Source organism: Pocillopora damicornis, chromosome 4, assembly GCF_964200805.1.
Source record: "Pocillopora damicornis chromosome 4, jaPocDami1.2, whole genome shotgun sequence".
NCBI lineage: Eukaryota > Metazoa > Cnidaria > Anthozoa > Scleractinia > Pocilloporidae > Pocillopora > Pocillopora damicornis.
Genome location: NC_142673.1, coordinates 26,417,734 through 26,437,913, shown reverse-complemented (window position 1 = coordinate 26,437,913; position 20,180 = coordinate 26,417,734). Strand labels below are relative to the sequence as shown.

At 36.4% G+C, this 20,180-nt stretch overlaps 1 protein-coding gene across 1 annotated transcript; it reads right to left on the bottom strand.

Annotated features, from left to right (window-relative positions):
* Positions 1-4,584: 4,584 nt before the first annotated feature.
* Positions 4,585-19,797, bottom strand: LOC113667324 (E3 ubiquitin-protein ligase NEDD4-like). The gene is made up of 29 exons (XM_027183134.2): positions 19,288-19,797; positions 18,491-18,778; positions 18,296-18,372; positions 17,146-17,230; positions 16,102-16,140; positions 15,630-15,683; positions 14,858-14,908; positions 14,413-14,468; positions 14,055-14,143; positions 13,764-13,945; positions 13,109-13,186; positions 12,920-12,993; positions 12,186-12,312; positions 11,861-11,962; positions 11,418-11,516; positions 11,182-11,236; positions 10,895-10,953; positions 10,345-10,410; positions 9,747-9,910; positions 9,369-9,437; positions 9,017-9,138; positions 8,765-8,835; positions 8,130-8,225; positions 7,734-7,807; positions 7,282-7,342; positions 7,070-7,129; positions 6,652-6,759; positions 5,977-6,146; positions 4,585-5,542 (listed from the first exon to the last, which is right to left on the bottom strand). Exons 2-29 carry the CDS (start codon positions 18,542-18,544, stop codon positions 5,440-5,442), a joined length of 2,445 nt encoding a protein of 814 aa, XP_027038935.2. The 5' UTR covers positions 18,545-18,778; positions 19,288-19,797; the 3' UTR covers positions 4,585-5,439.
* Between the last annotated feature and the right edge of the window lie 383 nt (positions 19,798-20,180).

Sequence of the window (20,180 nt, the reverse complement as noted above, 5' to 3'; positions counted from 1 at the left end):
CTAACCAGTCAAAATAGAATCCCAACAGGGTTTCAAGAAAACTGATCTAGCACGCGGCAACTAATCAAAGGAAGTTGATATTCGAGACTATTTCTCTATAATATTATTAATTAAAGAAAATTCACTGCAAATCGTAGTTATAAATTCCTAGTGTTATCAAACCTCGTAAATAACAATGGTTATTGTAACAGATCTCTTCATTTAACTAATAGAGAAGCCTTGTCTGTGCTCTGTTCTGTTGTAAAGCACGCAAGAAGCGGCTAGAGCACGAAAGAAGTGTAGGGAGAAACACGAGACGACAATAAGCCAATCATGATCCCTGTTAGAATGGTTCAAATAATCTGATTGGCTGTACAAGACTAAAGCTGTCAAAAGTGTCAAACCATCAAAGTTCAAAAACTATCAAAATTCACATTCTACGATAGTTTACAAACTAAAATAGTTCGGCGAGTCGAATTTAACACTTTTGCTTGAAGTTTTTAAGTCTCTGATACAGAATCTTGAAGTGAAATGTTCAGTGAACTTCAGCCGAATTATGGCTCATAAAAACACGCGAGTTTTTTCACATGACAGGGTAGAAAACAAACTATTCAAGGCGTGTGTTTTTTGAATGAACGACAGCTGAATTCACCGGAACATGAAGATCGCTCGTGATGACAGCGCCTCAAAACTCGGCTGCAGTGACTAATGTGACTTTCCACTCAACGTATCGGAAAGGATATCAGAGCAAGCTCTTTTTTTTTCATTCGAAGGGCGGTCGATGTAGTTTCTAAGGCTTGCTTTACTGTGATGACCGGAGATCGCCATGATAAGCGAGCCGCGATGGACTTCAGCATGATTATATTCGCTCAGACACCGTCATGATTAGTATGAATTTTAACAATTATGCCAGTTTGGTTATATTTTCATCATTTCTGTTTTGTTCTGTTTTGCTTTTAACACTGAACTTTATATACTATACGAGTGTTAGCTGTGTTTGATTTTTATTATCGTACGTAAGCTTGCAATTTAACTGAGCGTGGAAATCTTTAAAACTTGGAATGTTTATTTTGTATTTCCTTTGAGGATTTTCGTATCTGCTCACGTTTTAATAATGTAAATTACGGCGCCTGGTATGTTTACAAGCCTTTGTTTGATTCTTCTGTTGCTACTTGCCGGCTCGCTTCAGTTCCTAAATTTCACTTTGAATTATCGGAGAAAAGCTAAAAAGAGGTCCCGGTAAAGGTCGAACATAGTACAATTGGCAGATGGCGTGACAGCTTTAGCTCAGCTCTATGCTCTACACTCTCATAGAGCACGCTCTTTCAACCAATGATAGAGTGCGTTATATCCGAACTTTATTATAATTAACAAATAGAGAAGCCTTGACTATGCTCTGTTCTGTTATAAAGCACGCAGGAAGCGGCTAGAGCACGAAACGTAAAAAAAATCGAATGGCGCCTTTGGTGTAATTGATATATTCACTTAACAGCTATGTAAGAGTAAATTGTACGTTTATTGGGTTTACACGCCCTTTCAGGCCTTTTTTTATTGTTACTTTAATTCATTCCTTTCTTTTACAAAAAAATATGGGTTCCGCAGGCTTCGGAGGTTCCGTGGTATGTTCATCCAAAGTTTAGTAACACCCTTACACGGCTCAATATTAAATAAATTCTTTAAAGCTGTTGCTTTTTCCTTTACGGATATACAGTATTTATGTCCACAGCGAGCAACGTGAAGACTTTGCAATTTCAATAATGGCAGCCCAAGTTCCAGAAAAAGAAAAGTGAGGTTATTCTAAATTTCTTAAAGTCAATGGGCTGTAAGCGCAGCAAATAATTCAATTATTCAAAACAATGTGATCAAAACAAACTTGCCAGCCGTTTTCGCCGTTTAATGAACTTTTTGCCAAGCTCCCGCTGTATTTCGCCGGGCATTGAGTTATGGTTCACGTTCATGGACTGCAGCGTAGGAACATTATCTTTGAAGCCAAGTATTTTCAGCGGCAAAAGAGGTCGTCGTTCGTTTCAAAGATTGCTAATAATGAACTTAGGTACAGCAAATATTTCAAATAGCGATGAAATATGCAATCTAACCGGTAAATGGTTTACTGACGAACGAGCCCTCCTGATTCAAACGCCATCTTTTAGGTTTTTAACTTTCGGATTCAAAACCTCTGGACATCGACCACAGAGACAAAGTTTTATTTCGTATTTGTCCACTTGTGTGTAAACGGCAAAACGTATACCGGACTCGTTACGAATCCAGAACAATTTCGGCCGAAGATATAGTCTTAACAGATCATAAATCAGGTCATCGATTTATGTGAGAATTGCGTTCACGTTTCCACTTTTTTCCAGTGTTGTGCAAAATGCAACCATTCGAATGATAAAATTACTTCCACTCGCTAATATCATGCAACCAATTTGAAGCTTAAAACTCGTTAGGGATGGCGTCTTGAGGGAGTTTGCTAAATTGAATCATTACAGTAGGTATTTAGTAACAACACACATTTCAATACGGGACCCGTGAAAGTTTCAATATAAAACCCGCTTCTTCATGATCTATTTAGAGAGCATGTATATTTTTCAAGACCATATAATTCTGTCATGAGAGCATTGTCGACCCGAAATAGTTTTATCATATGTACGGACGATAGCATGACTGTGATATAGTAGATGCCCGTAGAGCTCAACTTTCAAATGCTGAAACAACACCCAGCTAAATGAAAACGTTGATGCTTATCTTCAGTCGCCATGGTTGAGGTTAGAGGTTTGGGTTTATGTAGCATGACACCCTCTACACGTGAAATAACACCTTAGCTAAAAATAACAGTAATTAAATATAACCTGCTCATGGTTTCCAGCGTCCGTATGGTATCAAGGAAGTTCTTACTGATTTAGGATCCGTTAGAGCGTAATCAAAGCCAGAAAGGAAAGAAAAAAAATACAAACATGTTTTGAACGCAAACCATGAAATACTCAGACATCTATTTTTTGAATACGAGACTCATGCTCACTTGCTCTGACAAAGGAATAGCGTTAGAACGTCATCTTTTAAACTATTAGCGGTGGCCGTTTCACGTTATCAACTCGGTTCTAAATTACTCTTTTATACTCTCTCACTAACGCAGCACCACAGTTTCTTTAGAAACTTACCCCTTTTATTCATTTATCAAGGGTTTAGCGTTGGAATATTCTTCATCTAAGTTTACCTTTTAAAATGAGCTTCATCTCAGTCACATTAAGTATAGTAAACTTTCATGTCCTAATGCATAATCATGATCTTGGCCATGCTCTTCAAAAATGCCTCCATAGTTTATTTTTATTTCATTCTTATTGACAAAATAGTTGGTTTATTAGTCTAATCGAGGAAAACATTTTCTTTCTTACGGTCTTTCGTGAATGGTAATCTAAATTTTCAGCAAACAATCATAGTCTGTTTGAAGTCTGGGTTTTGCCTTGTGGCCTCTATGTCCTAACAACATTTATCAGTTTTTTAAAGACTGTCCTAAACAATCAATAGTTGCCCGATAATATGCGGAGATTGCATTTTTATATCTTCGAAGATAGTTACAGAGTAATATAGATATGTTACCAGCAATGCAACAATTGATATTTGTGTTGTTCTTTTGTTCCCTGACGACTAAGCCGTAAACAATAACTTTTCCGCGAGGCTTTTAACCTGCTCGCAACGACCCATAAAGGTGGGAAAACGGGAAAATCGACAGCGTAACAGAGTTTCCCGATAACTGGTTACTGATATCAGTCTGCAAGAGGAAGGAAGAGTTCAAGGTAACTCATATTATACTTGACTTTAATCTTAAGCGTTAAATGAATGATGAATTAATCTCTTTTTTCCCATGACGCCAGAAGCCTGAACAACACTGAGCAAAGTATCGTTTATTTAGAATTGTCACGCTGATCATGAGGTAATGGCTGGGAAGGAATCAAGGGAATCAAATTTCTACGGGTGTGCGGGACGTTCGAGGGTCGACCATTTTAATTCTTTCTTTTTATTCCTGATTGGGCACCCTTTCTCTTCTTTAACCTCAATCTCTAAGCCCCGTGGTCAACAAAGAAATTCTCCTCAGTAATCTACATACGTGTTCACGTGACAAATGGTGACAATTTGTCAAGATCAGCGCTATTTCTTTTTACTCATCTGTCCCTTGATTTGCGTGATCTTTACTCATGGCTAAGTGTTAGTATTTTGAAGAGGAGTTACATTATCACTCAAGGGACTAGAAGGTTAAAATAATATTTTCAGCCTACAAGACATTTCAAGATATCAAGAATCTTAACGTATCCAGTGATCTTTTGTTTTCTGTTAACAAGTCAGTTTACGTTGGCGGGGAGGTGTTTAATGCACGCCGACCATTCTAAAAAAGAATCACGAAACGCCATTGAAATCGTTACGCTTTCGTGCAAAGCCCCATCAGGGTTTGACAGATGCCGTAGCTTTTGGGGCTGCTCCATAAAGAAGCGATGCTACGTCAACAGTCTACGTCACGCCTTTTAAATCCGTTTTCAAAAATAGCTTCAAATCGAAGGAATTTCAAAAAGAGAAAAATGAAACAGGAAAGAAATTAGATAAACCGTAAAATTCAATCTTAAGAAAACTTTGTAATAAGCGATAGGAGAACATCTAAAGCTACTTATATGAGAGTTCCTTGTAGTTGAATTACTACAATACAACTATTTTCCTATCACTGTAAAACATAACAGTTTTCAACTGTCTGAGAAAAATACCCCTATCGCTTACCTTTACGGTTTATGTATTTTATAAAAATTTTATAAACCTACATTTTTCAAGTTCGTCATCAGCAATCCGTTTTAATCTTTACCATACTGCACATCCTTGTCCCTATTTGGTTTTAAATTATATCCTCTTTGTGTTTCAGTACTATCTCACTTTGATAGACAAACAAATGAAAATATTAAGGTAACTCTTTAAAGATTTATCACACAATAAGGTTCAACTTTCAGAAGTTCTTTGCTTACTTGAGTAATTTTGTTTCCTTGAGGTTTTTTTTTTTCACAATAAACTGAATACGAAACGTTTCAACTCTACTTTCTCGCGCTCAATACCCACCACATTTAGCCAGCTAATGGTAAATAAATACTTTCGATTATTATGTTATATTCGCACACTGTTGGGCAACTATACCCACGGAACAACTGACCTCCCCTCAACCATTACGTGTTTTCTGCATAGGTCAAGTTCTTGTTTATGGCAGCAATTTGGACAAACACTATTACAGTAACAACTACACCGAATTAATGTAAGATAAAACCTGAAGTGATTCACAGGCTAGAATCTAACAACTTTTTCTCAAAAGTTCATTCACTAAGGAAATAAGAAAAAGAAGATTAAGAAGTTCTAGTCGGAAGAGGAACTTCCTTTACTTCCATTTGATTAATAGGAATAGTATCTCGAGTTCAAGACAAAAATTCTGTGTTAATCCACGCCTTCAAATCCCTGTGTATTCTCAATGGCCAATCGCAATTTCTCCCGAAGTTCGTAGTAAGTTCTGTAGCGAGGAAGGTCCAGCCTGTTAAAACTGAGAGAGGTAAGGGAATGATGAGAAACGAACTTGGGACTGATGAGAATGTGTTTCTGTTTAACAAAAACCACAGCTAATCATCTAGAGTAAACTCGTATCGAAACTGCAAAAATAGTAACACCGACTGTGTAATAAGATCGCCCAGGAGGGGGGAGCCTGAGAAGGAATATTGTCAGTTGACAAACTGAACGGAAAGCTACCGTCAGAGTCAGTTCTCGACAGAGAGACAGAGAGACAGACTCTAAGATGTGACCCAAGATTTCTCTATCCGGTTTAAATCGCCCCAACAACTAGACCGTGTCTCACACAAGAAAATATCCCTTCTCAAATTTGCCTAATCCAATGAAGTGAGAAAATGCTTCCGGATAACTTGACCGAACACGGTAGTACGTTCATTAGCTGTCTCCACAAGAAGAAAGTAATAAACTTACCAAGTATGGGCCCTTGGGAGGGAATGAGGGGTACCCCAAGGTTCAATAGTGAATTTCTGCGGCCCATTGCTGCCATATAGCTCGGTAAACCCGTTCATGGGGACACGTGATGTTCCTGTGACAAACTGCAGGAGTCTTGCGCGAGTCTCCAGGTCAAAAGACGCCACAGCCTGACGGGAAGTAATGTAATATCAATACAAGATTTACACGAATATCACATTCGGGTATTTGCAAACAACAAAGGTTTACTACACCAAAAGAAGGAAGAAATTAAAAATAAAAATTAACATTACATTTTTTCCCCTACTAGCGACAATATCGCGGCTATTAAAATGTTTATTTGACTGTCCATATCACTTCGCAGAGTTTGTTAAAAGCAAGGCAACTACAATGTCGTTGACTTATTTTTTTTTCGTATTGACACTTCCAACGTTTAAGTCAAATCTCGTCACTCGTAGTAGACGCTATATACAAGTCAACTTAACAAAATAAAGCCACTATTAATGCGCCAAGGGTATCACAAAAAGTTAACCCTCCATCTGGTAATCTATTTTATAGAGAGCACCAAAACGTTTTAAACGACTGCAACACATACGACGGTGATCGTAATTCGTACAAGATGATACACAATAAACAGTGTTTTGTTGTATATAAACGAATGCTGATGAGTCATACCTTCCAAAACCACACGATTACGCTGTGTTTATCACTATATTCTCCGCGGTAATTCGTGTTCCTCCGCCAGTCATTGATGTCGATCTCACCCAAGCCGCACATAAGGAGCTAAATGGAGAACATCATGAGCGAGAATCAGCAGTTTGTTTCGTTTCTTTCATTTAAGCGAATGAAGAAACAAATTCAAAGAAACTGGCACTGGAGGAATACCCAAAAAAATAAGTTTTCCACCCACCCTTGCACACGATACTTAAAGAATTCACCTCAAACCTAGCTCTTCTCTACTCCGCCTCATGAGACGACTGAGAGCTACTCAACTTCAAATAGGGTTTTGCTGGAAAGTGCTCTTAATTACATCTCTATCTCCTTCTGGGTGCGTACGTACTACACAATTACAAACGAAAAAAAGTGTATCCACCTCTAATTCTCTTTCGTCAAATATTTGAATCAAGTTATGAGGTATAAGCTCTCCAAATCCCTAAAAGAAGAAAAAAATAAGTTCCAAATCGAAATCCTTAAAGAGACTGTTACATTAAACAATAGCAAACACCAAGGAGAGAAAAAATTGCCCTACTTAACATATAATTACTATGTGAAATCCAAATTAATGCTTATTTCATAGATTTTTACCTCCATGAACTTTCTCATCTGATCCTCGACGCGGCTTACGAATCTCCATTTAATGACAAGACTGTGGAAAGGAAAATAGGAACAAAAAATAACTTCGCAAAAAATTATTTTCTTTCTGAAATGACGTAGCAAATGCAAGAAGTACACAAGTCAACAAACAAACAGACAAACAAAATAAGCCAAAACAAAAGCAGAGACTTTGATATTGTCGTCCGGGACATTCACACATTCGCACGAATAACTGACATAGTTGATGATCACGCTTCTGTTACTTTCATAACTTGATGGGTTTTTTGAAATCATAATTTAGACGATGGTTCAATAAAGAAAGAAAAAATAATAAGGCCCGCAATAAACTTTGCTAAGCTTCGTAAAGTTGGCAAGAAATGTAATGGAAGTGCCAGAAATGTGATAAGGTTCGTAGGTTCTTGTAGTTCTTAAGTCAAACTTACTTGATGTATTCTCTTTTGTTTGCATTGGTGACTTTAATGTCTGATCCACCGGGCTTAAGATCTTTTACCGTTACCTAGAAGTGTAAAGACAAATATAATTTGCAACCGTTGCATCAAGAAGAATAATTCACACACGTACAGCTAATGGTACAACCAGAAAGGTTGTCTGGATGTGACCAGACCAATGTCCGGATTTGGTTATATGAAACGAGCAGAGGTACTGGTTTGGAAGGGACAAAAGTCTTTTTCCAGATTAAGCACACCCTCTCTAACTCCACTCAATTCGATCCGCTAGTCTTTAAACCCTTGAGTAAACCGAGGGCCGAGAGGATATATAAATATATATATTTTTTTTGCATAACTAATTAAAACAAAGACCGTTGTGCTTCTTCCTACCTGACCAAACAACTCTTCATCCACACTAAAAGTCAAGTCTAAATCCTCTGGGTCATTTTCCAAGATCCAGTTCAGGCTATTATAGTATTCCGAATCCTTGGAAAAAATTATTAACAGGTCAGTAATGCAACACCAAGGCTTTGACAATGAAACGCTACACAGAATGGCCTATGATGATAGCAGCGCGACAACTGCTCGGCCCAAGCTAACTTAAATAAGACTGACCAATTCGATTACAATACGCAATAAATTAATTACATGTAAATTCTTTGCCATGTCTTTTTGCGCTGGTCCTAACCACTGATTGACACATAGGGACCATGCCTGAGGCATTATTCGTTCTCCACACTTTGCTTGGTGAGTGTTCTTTAAGTTAAAGCGATAAGAAACGTGGCAATTTAGGATGTGTCAGTTGGGAGTGAATTCTCTCTCATATAGGGGATTCAGAGCACCAATTAAAGACAAGAGAAAAGACCTCAGCGAGGGGCAAATATCGATCTCCCATTGTTTATCAAGTTTTAAGTTCATTTGTCGGCTTCCAGACGTTTTTAAACTTTTAAAAGAGATACTACCCGTTTGTATTGGAACAATATTAACCCAAAATAACAGAACTTTTCTGCGGAAACACGGCTTACCACACTTTCCATGTCAACAAGAGTGATGGGTTTACCCAACATCATTTTGTAAAATGGACGAATAAAAAAGGCTGCAGAAAAAAGAAAAAAAGAAAAAAAATTGAACTTTACACCTGTACATCCATTTAAATAAGTAAAAGAAAAAAAGGCTATGAAAAACAGATGAGAGAGACAATGCAAAGGCAGCAATAGCCCTCCCCAGCTGCAGACAGCCTTTGCGCTTAGTCAAGAAACTCAAAACACCAGTTTTACCATCAAGTAGTTTTCCATGGTACACGGCCATTCCAGCTAAACGGCCAATAAACTTGAAATAAGACAGATGTTCCTCGTTGCACAAACCAGAGTTTGGGTTTATTTGCAACGTGTAGTTATCACTAGAAAGTAAATAACAGAAAAAATTAAGAGTCAAAAATAGGTTATCCCTCTACAATATGAAAGAAAACACCTTTCACTTATTTTTCAGTCGGTTTGGCCAACGACCGTGAGCCATGAAACGCTCTTGCGCCACTTTTTCCTTAGCAAATTTATAACTGATAAGTCATCAAACTACAACTGAATGAACAAGCAGCAAAATGGAATCTAATACGTAGATTATTCCACTCACCTTGCTGAATACTCAAACAGACCATAATATGGATTGAACACTTCCTTGGATAGCAAGTAAAACCACTCCCTGTTCGAGAGAACGAGAAATCCTCGGTAAGCAATGTATCAGGATTCCTTTCCTTAGGAGAATTTGGCCCAATAAACTTGTAAATGGAAACATTATGTTCCTCTTAATCCTTTCAATTTCTGTCATACATAGTTAACATGTACTCATCTGAATATATATCGTCAACACCCCAGGTCTAGTCGGTATCCTTAAAACAGTACAACAAATTCCGCTGATGACGACAAACGATGCACTATGTGAAAGACAGCTTCATACTGAGGGAATGAAAATCTGCCATGACAACAAAATGTTCCTGATAGGATACTTTACCTTTGAAGCCCTCCATAATCAAGTCCAGTTTCCGAATCAAAAACAATCCAGAGCCTCGTCTTGAGTAGCTCAGTGTTTGTGACAGTAACAAAGACACCTCGATATGAATCTAACAGAAGATTGTTTCTTCTCACATGAATTTCATATTTATTAGGAACGTTAACCTGAAAACAATTAAGACGAAGAATAAAATGAATTTCAGTGTCCCCTGAAGGTCACCATGACTTCATTAAGAGTAATAAAAAGTAACAGCATGAGCTTCTAGTGCAACTTAGGGTATTGTTGTTGAAAGTGGATTGGCACTGTTCACGAAGACCGTTGATTAACAAAAATAATTATAATCATAAGTGATAAATGGAAAAGGAAACGTTCGTTAACTAATCTGAATAAGCTTAAATCAATTTTATGAGCATGGCTTGGAACTATCCAGACAATTTTTTGCTGCTTTATTTGTCCTTCTTGCATTTCTCTATGACAAAGTCATTGCGATTGCATGAAAATTTGCCGTGTAATGAAATATTACGTAAGTTTAAACTTTCTCCCTTGCATTAAGAGAAGGCGAGCCATTAACCATAGGCATGTCTTCTTTGATTCTTACCGGTCTCTTCAACTTGGATCTGAAATAATCGCACTTTCTCTTGAAATCTCGAGAGTAAGGCACAGCCTGGGGAAACAGGAAATACAACTTTCTAATTATTTTAAGGTTCTACTCATTGTCAGTTATTATGTGTGTCACTGATTCAATTACAATGAGCCACTTATAAGGTCCCACCTTCTTGTAACTGGCACGGTTTCCGTCTCGACAAATATTCAGACACTAGGTTTCAAGCATTTATAAGTTATACTGAAAAATTGGTATCCGCAACATAGCAGGAACTATTACGGCCCTGGTTCTACTTCAGCCTTTGACTTTGGCGGATAACACAAACCTCGGCCATGATTACACTCCCTAACATCCTTAACCTCATCTAGTAATCGCTCTAATAGTATATATGTTCATGCGGGTCAAAATTTTTAACCGGATGGTAGGGGGAAGTTAACCTCTGGATTCCTCAGTTTTAGTTGATAGTACCGAAAAGAAGTAAAACAGCATAGCATCATCAGCCGAAAATTGTTAAATAGAATAGTTAAATAAGCTTCAGTCCCACCTGGGCTGGTTTGCTGTTAATCTGAACTCGAGGATCTTCCCACTGAGTAGATTTTGTATCTAAAAACAATTTTTACAGAAAATCAAACACATGCAACGATTTACTTATATAGTAAACCAACTGTTGATATCAAACACATGACAATTTACTTATTATGCAAACTGTTAGTATTAAGCGCATGCGGTGATAATTTGCCCATACTAGGTTCATGGACAAGCATACGGCATACTGCTATAATCAGCGATGTTGAAAGCGTCATGTGTGGAAATAGAACGATGACTACTCACTATGATCAATATAAAAGACTCTGCCATCTTGGTGAACTCTTTCCTCCCAGCCATCCTATGAAAGAATAGCAGATAAAATTGTTAGAACGCATTTCGATTGAGTATTGTAAAAACCAAAGCCAAAGTTATCAGAACGGCCTGTCACAATAAAGAAAAATACCTCAAGGAGCCAACAAGGGCTAAAATTAAAAACAGGCAAACTATCCAAGACGCGGGAAAACGAGGATTTTTCTTACTGGTAAGGGTCCAAGATCTCGGCTAAGGGTTGCTGATCGTCCAATTTCTGGTGACATGGACGGTCCTCCACTGGTATGGTGATGTAGTCGAGGATCACGCTAAGACAAAAACATTCAGGTTGATAATGTTTGACTACAAACCATCAATTAAGCAGCAGTAATGCTACTCTAGTATTATACAGGTCTTTGAATTTCTTCGAATTTGATTGCTAATAGCGCGCTCGAAACCGGTCTAGCTTTTAATAAAACGGACTACTGTACGGTCCACATTTTTTTCCGCGCCATTTGCGGCAAAGTAAAAAAAAAAAAAACAAGCAAAAAAAATAATAACTTATTTACCAGTCTGGATTGGTACATATGGGAAAAAACTGTACCCTTAAGTACATACTGACCTCACGTCCGGCAAAGGAAATACATGTATATATCATGTTTAGTACACTCACCCATGTTGTTTTTCTGGTATTGTGATCAATGAAGAAAATTCTGCCATTTGGAGCCGTTTGCATAGCCCAGCCAGGAGGTAATAACTCTTCTGGGGGACTCTCCTACAAATCATGCAATGTTCAAAATAGATATAAATTACACAGTCTTGTCAATATTTACACAGTAGCTTAGAATTGTCGAAACCATTCTTATCTTCGTTTAACTCATTTTTATTTCTCCATGCTACACATGAATGATAATTATAATCATGAGCCTTAATGAAGGAAATTACTGTACATCTAAACGTTAAAAATAGGTGATGGTATTAAATAAATTACAACAAACCAGGCTGGCACCAGTCGAGTTATTAGAAGTCTGTTCAGAACCGTCAACACTCAGATGTCGTCGTATTCTGAAGTTTCTTTCTCGCCTTTCATCGTTTTGCTGAACCTCCTCTTGATGTCTTGATCCACTATAAAAGATAATTTTTCAACAGTACATGTATGATTGAAGAAATTCCTCTTGCAAACTGCAGTTTCCTTTTTCTGCTTATATTACTAGGTTCTCAATCATCTACGTGTCCATGGATGTTAATTTTTCATTCTTGAAAGGAAACATGGTTATAGTATGTAAAGTTATGCTACATAACAGTACACTACAAGAAACAAAGTTATGAAAGGAACAAAAAGAACATAAGGCAAGAAGGAAGAAGCACATCTTAAAAAAATCCACATAGGAATAAATTTTCACAACATTCGTTTTCAAAAGCAATTGTGCTTGGACAAGAGACCTTGTCTTTGGGTGAAAGATGGAAATTGCTGGGCTTGGTACATCAAGATAAGGCCAAGCTTGGAAACCACATATTTTAGTAGGATTAGAACATGAAATAGAGTGTAGTCTTGTTATAGTCAGTCTCCTCATGGTTTAAGAGAAATTGACCTTTCACATCTTTACAAATTAATTGATTAAACAATGATTACTTCCTTCTTCTTAAAATACAGTCATATCTGCTACATGTACACCAATTTAATGTACATACAGTTTATGCATATGAATGGAGACTGATACTAAGAACTAACCTACTCCTGTTGGGGCGTCTCCAAGATGTTGTCCTGGTTGCATGATCTATGTAAAATGTTCTACCAATAGCATCCTTGAAAATATGCAAAACAAAAAAAATCAATTACGAATTGAATTTTTTTTGAAGTTTCATTGATTTCTTTTTGTTTTATAACCTTTTTTAACTATGATGATTGAACATCACTAACCTGTCTCTCTTCCCAACCTTCAGGAAGGGAAGGCTCCTCTTGTCTTGAAGTTTGAGTTTCCTCTACATCTGGAAGAGACTTCACAGTAAAGCCCAGAAATTAGAAAATAATTTCAGACATAGTCATGGGTTTTCAATACCTTATAGTGATGCATTAGTACATTGTCTGGAGGAAATAGATTTTCTCAGGCATCTGAAAAAATTAATTCCAGAAAAATCTCTCCAAAATAATAAAACAAATCTTAAAAAAGCTTCTTCAATTATCTACATTTAAACCCCAAAATTACACTAAAAACACTTCAAAAGGTGCAAACAGAAAGCATACTTGTAGGCTATATGCAACTTTTTATAATTTTGCTTTTTGCATACAATGTTGTGGATGTAACTTCAAAGGAGCACTGTGAATACATTCAAAGCCATAAATGAAGATAAAAATAACATTACTACGAAAAAGTGGTTGCATTAAAACTAATTTATGTGAGCTTTTGAAAAGTCATGAAATTTATTGGTAGGCCTCAAACATCTCAAAACATCAAGTGCTATCCTCAGAAATTCTGAGAAACAATTTTTGATAATCAAGGATTGTGTTTTGAAGGACTGCAAATTGACATTTTCCTGGTGCTGTTTATAACCCACAAAACCACAACATGACCAACCTGGACTCTCTGTGGTGATGATGACAATGCTACCATATCAGCTGGTGGTGGTGGTGCACTAGGCACAGGTTGATCAACCTGGATAGTGGTAGTCGGGGGTACTAAATTGATGACATTTGATATAGGAGTTTGGTAATGATCATCAACAACTCTGAGATTAGAATCTGCATTCATGTTTGATGCTGTAAAATAATGATAACTATAACTTTAGTTCAGTTTGTTAATACATGCCTCAAGGGCCAAAAAAAAAAAACCTGAAAGCATTCATCTAAAGTAACAAAATGGCCTTACCGGCAGTTGTTGAATGAGAAGATGACTGGTCCTCTGTTGGAAGGTATGATATCAATAGCTGCAAATGGCCTTTAACTCTTGATTTATTACTGGTGAAAGGGATACCAAAACATCAATAAAGTTAGTCTCCAATAAATCATTAAATATGACAATCACAAAGTTTCCTTAATTTTCTTTCCTGATAACACATTTACACCTGACACACTTCAAAGCTTAAACAAAGACATTAGCCAGCAACATTTTCTCTCTTTTTTTCTTGGCAAATTTTATTCAAGTCAATGTGTACACATATTTTTAGTACTGCCAAAACTGTGGAAGAGAGTCACATTTTTGTCATTTTGAACAAAGAAGCACCTACCTTCTGGGTCTTAAGTTGTAATATCCTGGTCTGATTTCCACATTTGAACCCTCAGTCTAAAACACAAGAAATGCTTTTGGTTTATGGATGATATTGAGTACATGTACATGTCACCAGGTTTGAGGGAACATTCACATCCACTCCATGAAAAACCAATCAGAGATTAGAGGGGGGGGGGGTGAGGAAAGGAAAATAGGCACTGCACTACATGCATGTTCAAAACATGTATGTACATGTACAAGGTAGATTGGATTCTAGTAAGGCTTGGTTCACCCAGCTTCCAGACCCTCCTCTTCTTCTCCATTTTCGATTTTTTTTCCTCAGTCTTCAGAGGTATTCTCAATTTGATGGAAACAAAGCCGGAATTAATACAATTAATTACCATTACCTGATTTTTGTTACAGAAAAGAGCTTAAACTATTATCAACTGCTGCAATGCACTTACTGGCAATATACCCAAGGGTAATTCAACCTCTCCAAGAAAGTCATCTCTTGTCTAAAACAAACAACAAACCAAACATTGACTCATGAAAACCAAAAGTGCAGCATTTATTTACCTCAATTTGCAACTGATTGTAAGTACGTGTATATAGTGTAGCTGCCCACAGTGCATCCTTAAGTTTATTACAACACTGTTCATTTATATTTTATTCTATGGTTTGACTTTTTAGTAAATGCATGTGCTTAATGAGAAAACATTTATATATATGTATATCAAATGTTAAACCATACTTCAGAACAGTATTTTGGGTTTAAATGTATTAACTCTCTAGTAGTTAACATGGCATAAGAGGATAACCTTAACAACAAAACAGTCTCTGTTTGTCTCTGCTTTCTAATAATGTCTACCTTTCAAGAGTTTTTCTTAAAAATTCAAGTCCAAAGGATCCAAAAAAATGAAAATGTTGTTCATTCAATTACACCACACTTTAAATTTTCTCTGTTTTCTATCCTTACCCACTGTATTTGCTCATGTAAAATTACACATCCAAACCACTTTAAAATCTTGGAGTTCATTTGGTGAAATGATGTTAGATAGGAACAATAAAGAATGCATTTTCCATAAACTGGTGGTTTTTTTTTTTCAGTCCTAAGTATAAAGCTTGTAACTTTATCATCCACTTAGGGCTAGCTATGGGTAATTACATATTTAAAATCAATAATAGAATTTACAAGTTCATTAAAGTGCTGAATAATTGTTTTCAACAATTACTTACAACTCTATTTTCATCAAAAACTTCAAATAAAAGCCTGTTATCTGAAGGGTTAACCTGAAAAACAAAGAGAAGTGAGTTTGATAACCAGTGTTATCAATGATTACTTATTGGCAAAAGAGTTAAAATAATTGGTGTATCATGTTAAAACAATAAAGGGATTTTATCATCTTTAAAAAACCTCATTCAAATATCAGGGTGATTTTCAAAATTTGTTATTGCAGACTTGAGACACAGTCAAGGGTTTGACTCTTCAGAATTCTCTCAAGTTTGAACTTAGATGGGGCTAGATGTAAGTAACCACAATTGTGCCTTCTTAAATTATTTGCAAATCATTTGTTATTCTAATATAAATCACAATTATGTTTACATGTACATGCTTTTCTCCATGAACACCTAGAAAGGTGTACCTGTAAAAGCCACAATTGCATCTAAGTATGCATATCAGTGTTAAAAAAGAATCCTGAACTCTTACCCTAAAGAAAAATCCCTCATTCCAGACAGGGTGTAAGGTCTAAAATGAGAGAAGAGGAAGACCTTGATAGTGCATACACTGAGGTCCAAATTTTACTACATTTGCATGTCCAGTGTATTTGAAATAGCTCATTCTACAAACTAGAAATAACAACTTAGAAATAAACTGTTTACCTTAACCAAAAGGATAATGTCCCATTAATACTGAAAGTAGTTTCAATTACATAAACAGCTGCTGGTTAGAAAATTTGTTTTTCACTATCAGGTAAAATTTTAGGCCCCTAGAATTATCCTCTGTTAACTGGGCACAATATGTACAGGAGCATGAACAGCATGGTACAAAGCTATGCTTTTAGAGATTTCAATGGGACATTGAAATCCTGAGTAATCTGTCTGCACAAACCTGGAATACCCAGCTCTTAAAAGCTTTGTTTTTTAAGCAGCTTTACACAAAATGCATAAAAGCAAAAGTTGCAGTTATACAGTAGTTGCCTGTAGCCCCAAGGCCATTTTAGACTGCAGCCACGTAGTAATACACACTCTGTATATGCTAGAGGTATTCTTGCCTTCATTTGAAAACTTGACTGAGCAAAAAGATCAAAAGAGTGCTCAGATCATAGATTTGAGATCTTATACTGTTTGGTAGAGAGTAAGGCAATTCCTAGATAGTAAAAACTCAATATCATGCCTTCTAATATCCTCAATTATGGTCCAAACCCCATACTATGGATCTGTACCAAGATACCTACCCCAAGGATGTCAGACTAGAAAAATAAGGTGTTGATAAAAGAGAAGGGTAAGACAATTGAAGGAAGTCAAAAGAAGACCTGGAACTTCTGGTGAGTAAATTACATTTAATTTAGTTATTACATACAATGTTTACGCATTCCTCTATAATGGGTTATTCTGTACCTTTTCTAAGCCACAATGTTATAACCTCTGAGATAACTCACAAATACTTGTCCAATATTATCAATTTAAAAACAGTACTGTATCTATGCTCAGCATCACAATTCAAAATCAAAATAATACACTTTACCCTTACCTTTTTGATAGTTTCAGTAACAACACTATCTATCTCTCCAAACTCCCGATCTCCTCTGAAAAGTTTTACTTTACAGTAAGGATCACTAAAGAGGATGAAACAAAGACAATGTGATTCTACAAACAAAGGAAATCTGAACCTGTAAAGTGTGCAGCCACATAATATTTTTTAGTTTAAATGTCTTTGTGGTTTAAAATTTAAAATTTTGTTTCTTTTTTCTTGGGTTATGGTCATGAATTACCATCATTAAGCAAACATTAAATTTTCATACATTGTAAAAATTTGCACTAAAATTTTAAATATACCCATTAATTAAAATGTGGCCATAAACGCTGTAGAAAAAGAAAGCCAACCACTACAGTTCTTTTTGAGTATCTAAAAAGTGTATTGATCTTCACATTGAAGAGTTCAAGATTTTATTACAAGGAACTTAAGTCAGAGAGGATAGGATTTCATACTTTTCCATGATGGTCAACCTGAAAAAACAGACTGAGGTATTATAAAGTTTTCTTGTCAGAATTATGGCTGCTAGGCTCTGCTTCTAAATCAACACTATTAAAATGGCTTATTTTAACATACAGGAGATAACCTTTGGATTTTGCTGAGGACCACAACATGACATAATTATGTAAATTTTAGGGCAGAGACTATCATATGTGTGACAATAAATATTCAATGTAGTAAATAATTTTTGGGAAACCTTTCGTGTTCCATGTTTTCCAATCAATATTGCAAGTAAACATTGAGACTTATTACGTTCCAACTAGAACATTTTGACAAGTCCAGATGGCAAATTTTAGGTTTGCAGTTGTGCAACTACGTAAACATCACTTACGTAGAAAACTGAAAATACCTTAACCTATTACAAGTTCAAAATTGACTCGCAGTAAAGTGACTATAACCTACAAACCCTGTGACTATACGTATTAAATTTTAGTACAAAAACGGGTAATAAGGATATTAAAGCTTGTCAAAGTTCAATCGCAGAACTCGCAAAAACCTGAAACCGTGCTCAATGATAAGCTTAAAAAGCTTAAAACTAAAGGAAATTCTTTGGGATAATACCTTCAATACTACACTACGACAGATTTCTAACGTTTTACACATCAAGATTGCTGCATCTATGAAACATTGATCAGCTATACTCTACCTTAAACCAAAAATGTCCTTCTTAGCCAAATCAACTCCTTCAACGACTATTACTCGAACAATTTTGAGGTTTGGATTCTGCAATAAACACAGACATGTAATTGACAATGTGGCTTCATGCTTAGGCAGATCTAAAATGCCCAGAACTCGACGTTAAAAACATTTTCGCTGCGTTGAGATATTCTCAATAACTTACCCGCGAAGACTTCAACCCATGAACAACGGATGGACCTCTCGGAGGCAAATCCATGGACTCTTCGGCGATAAACACTGAATATACTATCAAGACGCGAATGTTACGGCCATTTTAACAACGCAGTGTAGATCCAGTTCCCACGCGGATAGTTTGTAGCCCAAAGCACGAATCGAGCGTAACTGCGGAGGCGGGCGTAATATTACGAACACTAATTGATCTGTACGTCAGCATTTTCTTTTCTTGTATACACGTAGGCATAAATTAGCTATGATTGTAGATGACTCTAGGCTGAAAAATGTAAATATTTATAACTGTCTTAGCAATAGGGAAACGCCACTGATGAAGAAAATATATATTATAATTTTTTTAAATTCCTAATCCAGTGGGGGATAGACCCGTGAGGCAATTCAACTGAACACGAGAAAACCTTGTGAGATGCGTGCTAATCATTATTCTACCGATTACTTTCCAAAAACCTTTCGAGATGGAAACAGAGGGAAAACTACAACCACTCAAAGGACAGGTAGCTTCTCCTGTTTTTTTTGTTTTGCTTTTTTGAAGTGTTTTTTTCCTCTCATCATCAAGATCAAATGTCTTAGTAAGATTGCCCCTGCTTGCATATTCGCCTAATCCGTTAAAAACAATTACCGCATATTCAACCGAAACGTGTACCGAGGGGAAATTTAGTTGATGCATTTCCCAAAACTAATTTTATTCTTTGATTTGCCATTTTGAAATAGTGACATTCAATTCTGCGGAAATATTAAAATGCTGAGAACAATCATAAAGAAAATTACCTGATTCACTGCCACCAAACATCTACTTTAAAAAAAAAAAAACATAAAAGATAAAAGGGTACATTATGAATCTAAATGTGGGTAGAAACATCTTATGTTGTTCAGATCCTTTTTGACAAAAGAAAACGCAATCACTCTTTCCGTGATAGCGGTAAAAAGCGATTCAATATTTTTTGTATAATTCATGCTTACAAAATGATGTCTGTTGATATAGGATCCTCTAAACAGTACTGTTTGTAGGCAAGACTCAATAGAAACAGTACCACCAAATCAGAATTGAGACACTGACATAAGAATGTAGCAATAGGTGTACTGCGTTCGTTCCATGCGCTGCATGAGATCTTAAATACGTAAAGCATTTAATTTGTCAATGGAAAAGTAAGTGATCACTGTTTTTTAAGTGCTGAAGAGCATTTTGATGTACGGCTAGCGGGTGGCGCCATATGCCTCGTTCATTGCAAAAACTTATAAATATGCTCATGTTGTTTTGCTGGGTCTCATTTAGGAGTCCTCCTGCTGACTGCCTCCTGAGTTCTGTAGCCAAGTCTTCTCATGCAGGCTTTAATCCGTCTCAAACAGAAGCATATCTGGGTAAACAAACTACATCACGTTTGTAAGCTTACACGAGACCATAGGGTAATACACGTTTTCTGATTTTCTCGCAATCATCTCAGACATTTGCTCTTAATGCTTCAATCACGGAAAAGTTACGTCATCGAGCAAACTGCTACAAGTCTTGTGTGATAAAAAAAATAACATTAAAAAAAAACAAAAAAATGAAACAGCAAAAATTAGAATTTAACTTTTTAATCTTCCGCACAGCTTTTGGGCAGTATCCGGATGGACCCGACTTCCGAAGAAAAAAAAAGAATTTGATCGATTTGATAGCTTAA

Bases quoted from the DNA above. Each gene is read 5' to 3' on its own strand.
- LOC113667324 (XM_027183134.2), bottom strand. From the start codon at position 18,544: ATGGATTTGCCTCCGAGAGGTCCATCCGTTGTTCATGGGTTGAAGTCT. The intron at 14,469-14,857 runs GTAAGTGCATTG...CTTGTGTTTTAG, and splicing joins TACCCTTGGGTATATTGCCA to ACTGAGGGTTCAAATGTGGA. The intron at 7,130-7,281 runs GTAAAAATCTAT...TTCTTCTTTTAG, and splicing joins AGATGAGAAAGTTCATGGAG to GGATTTGGAGAGCTTATACC.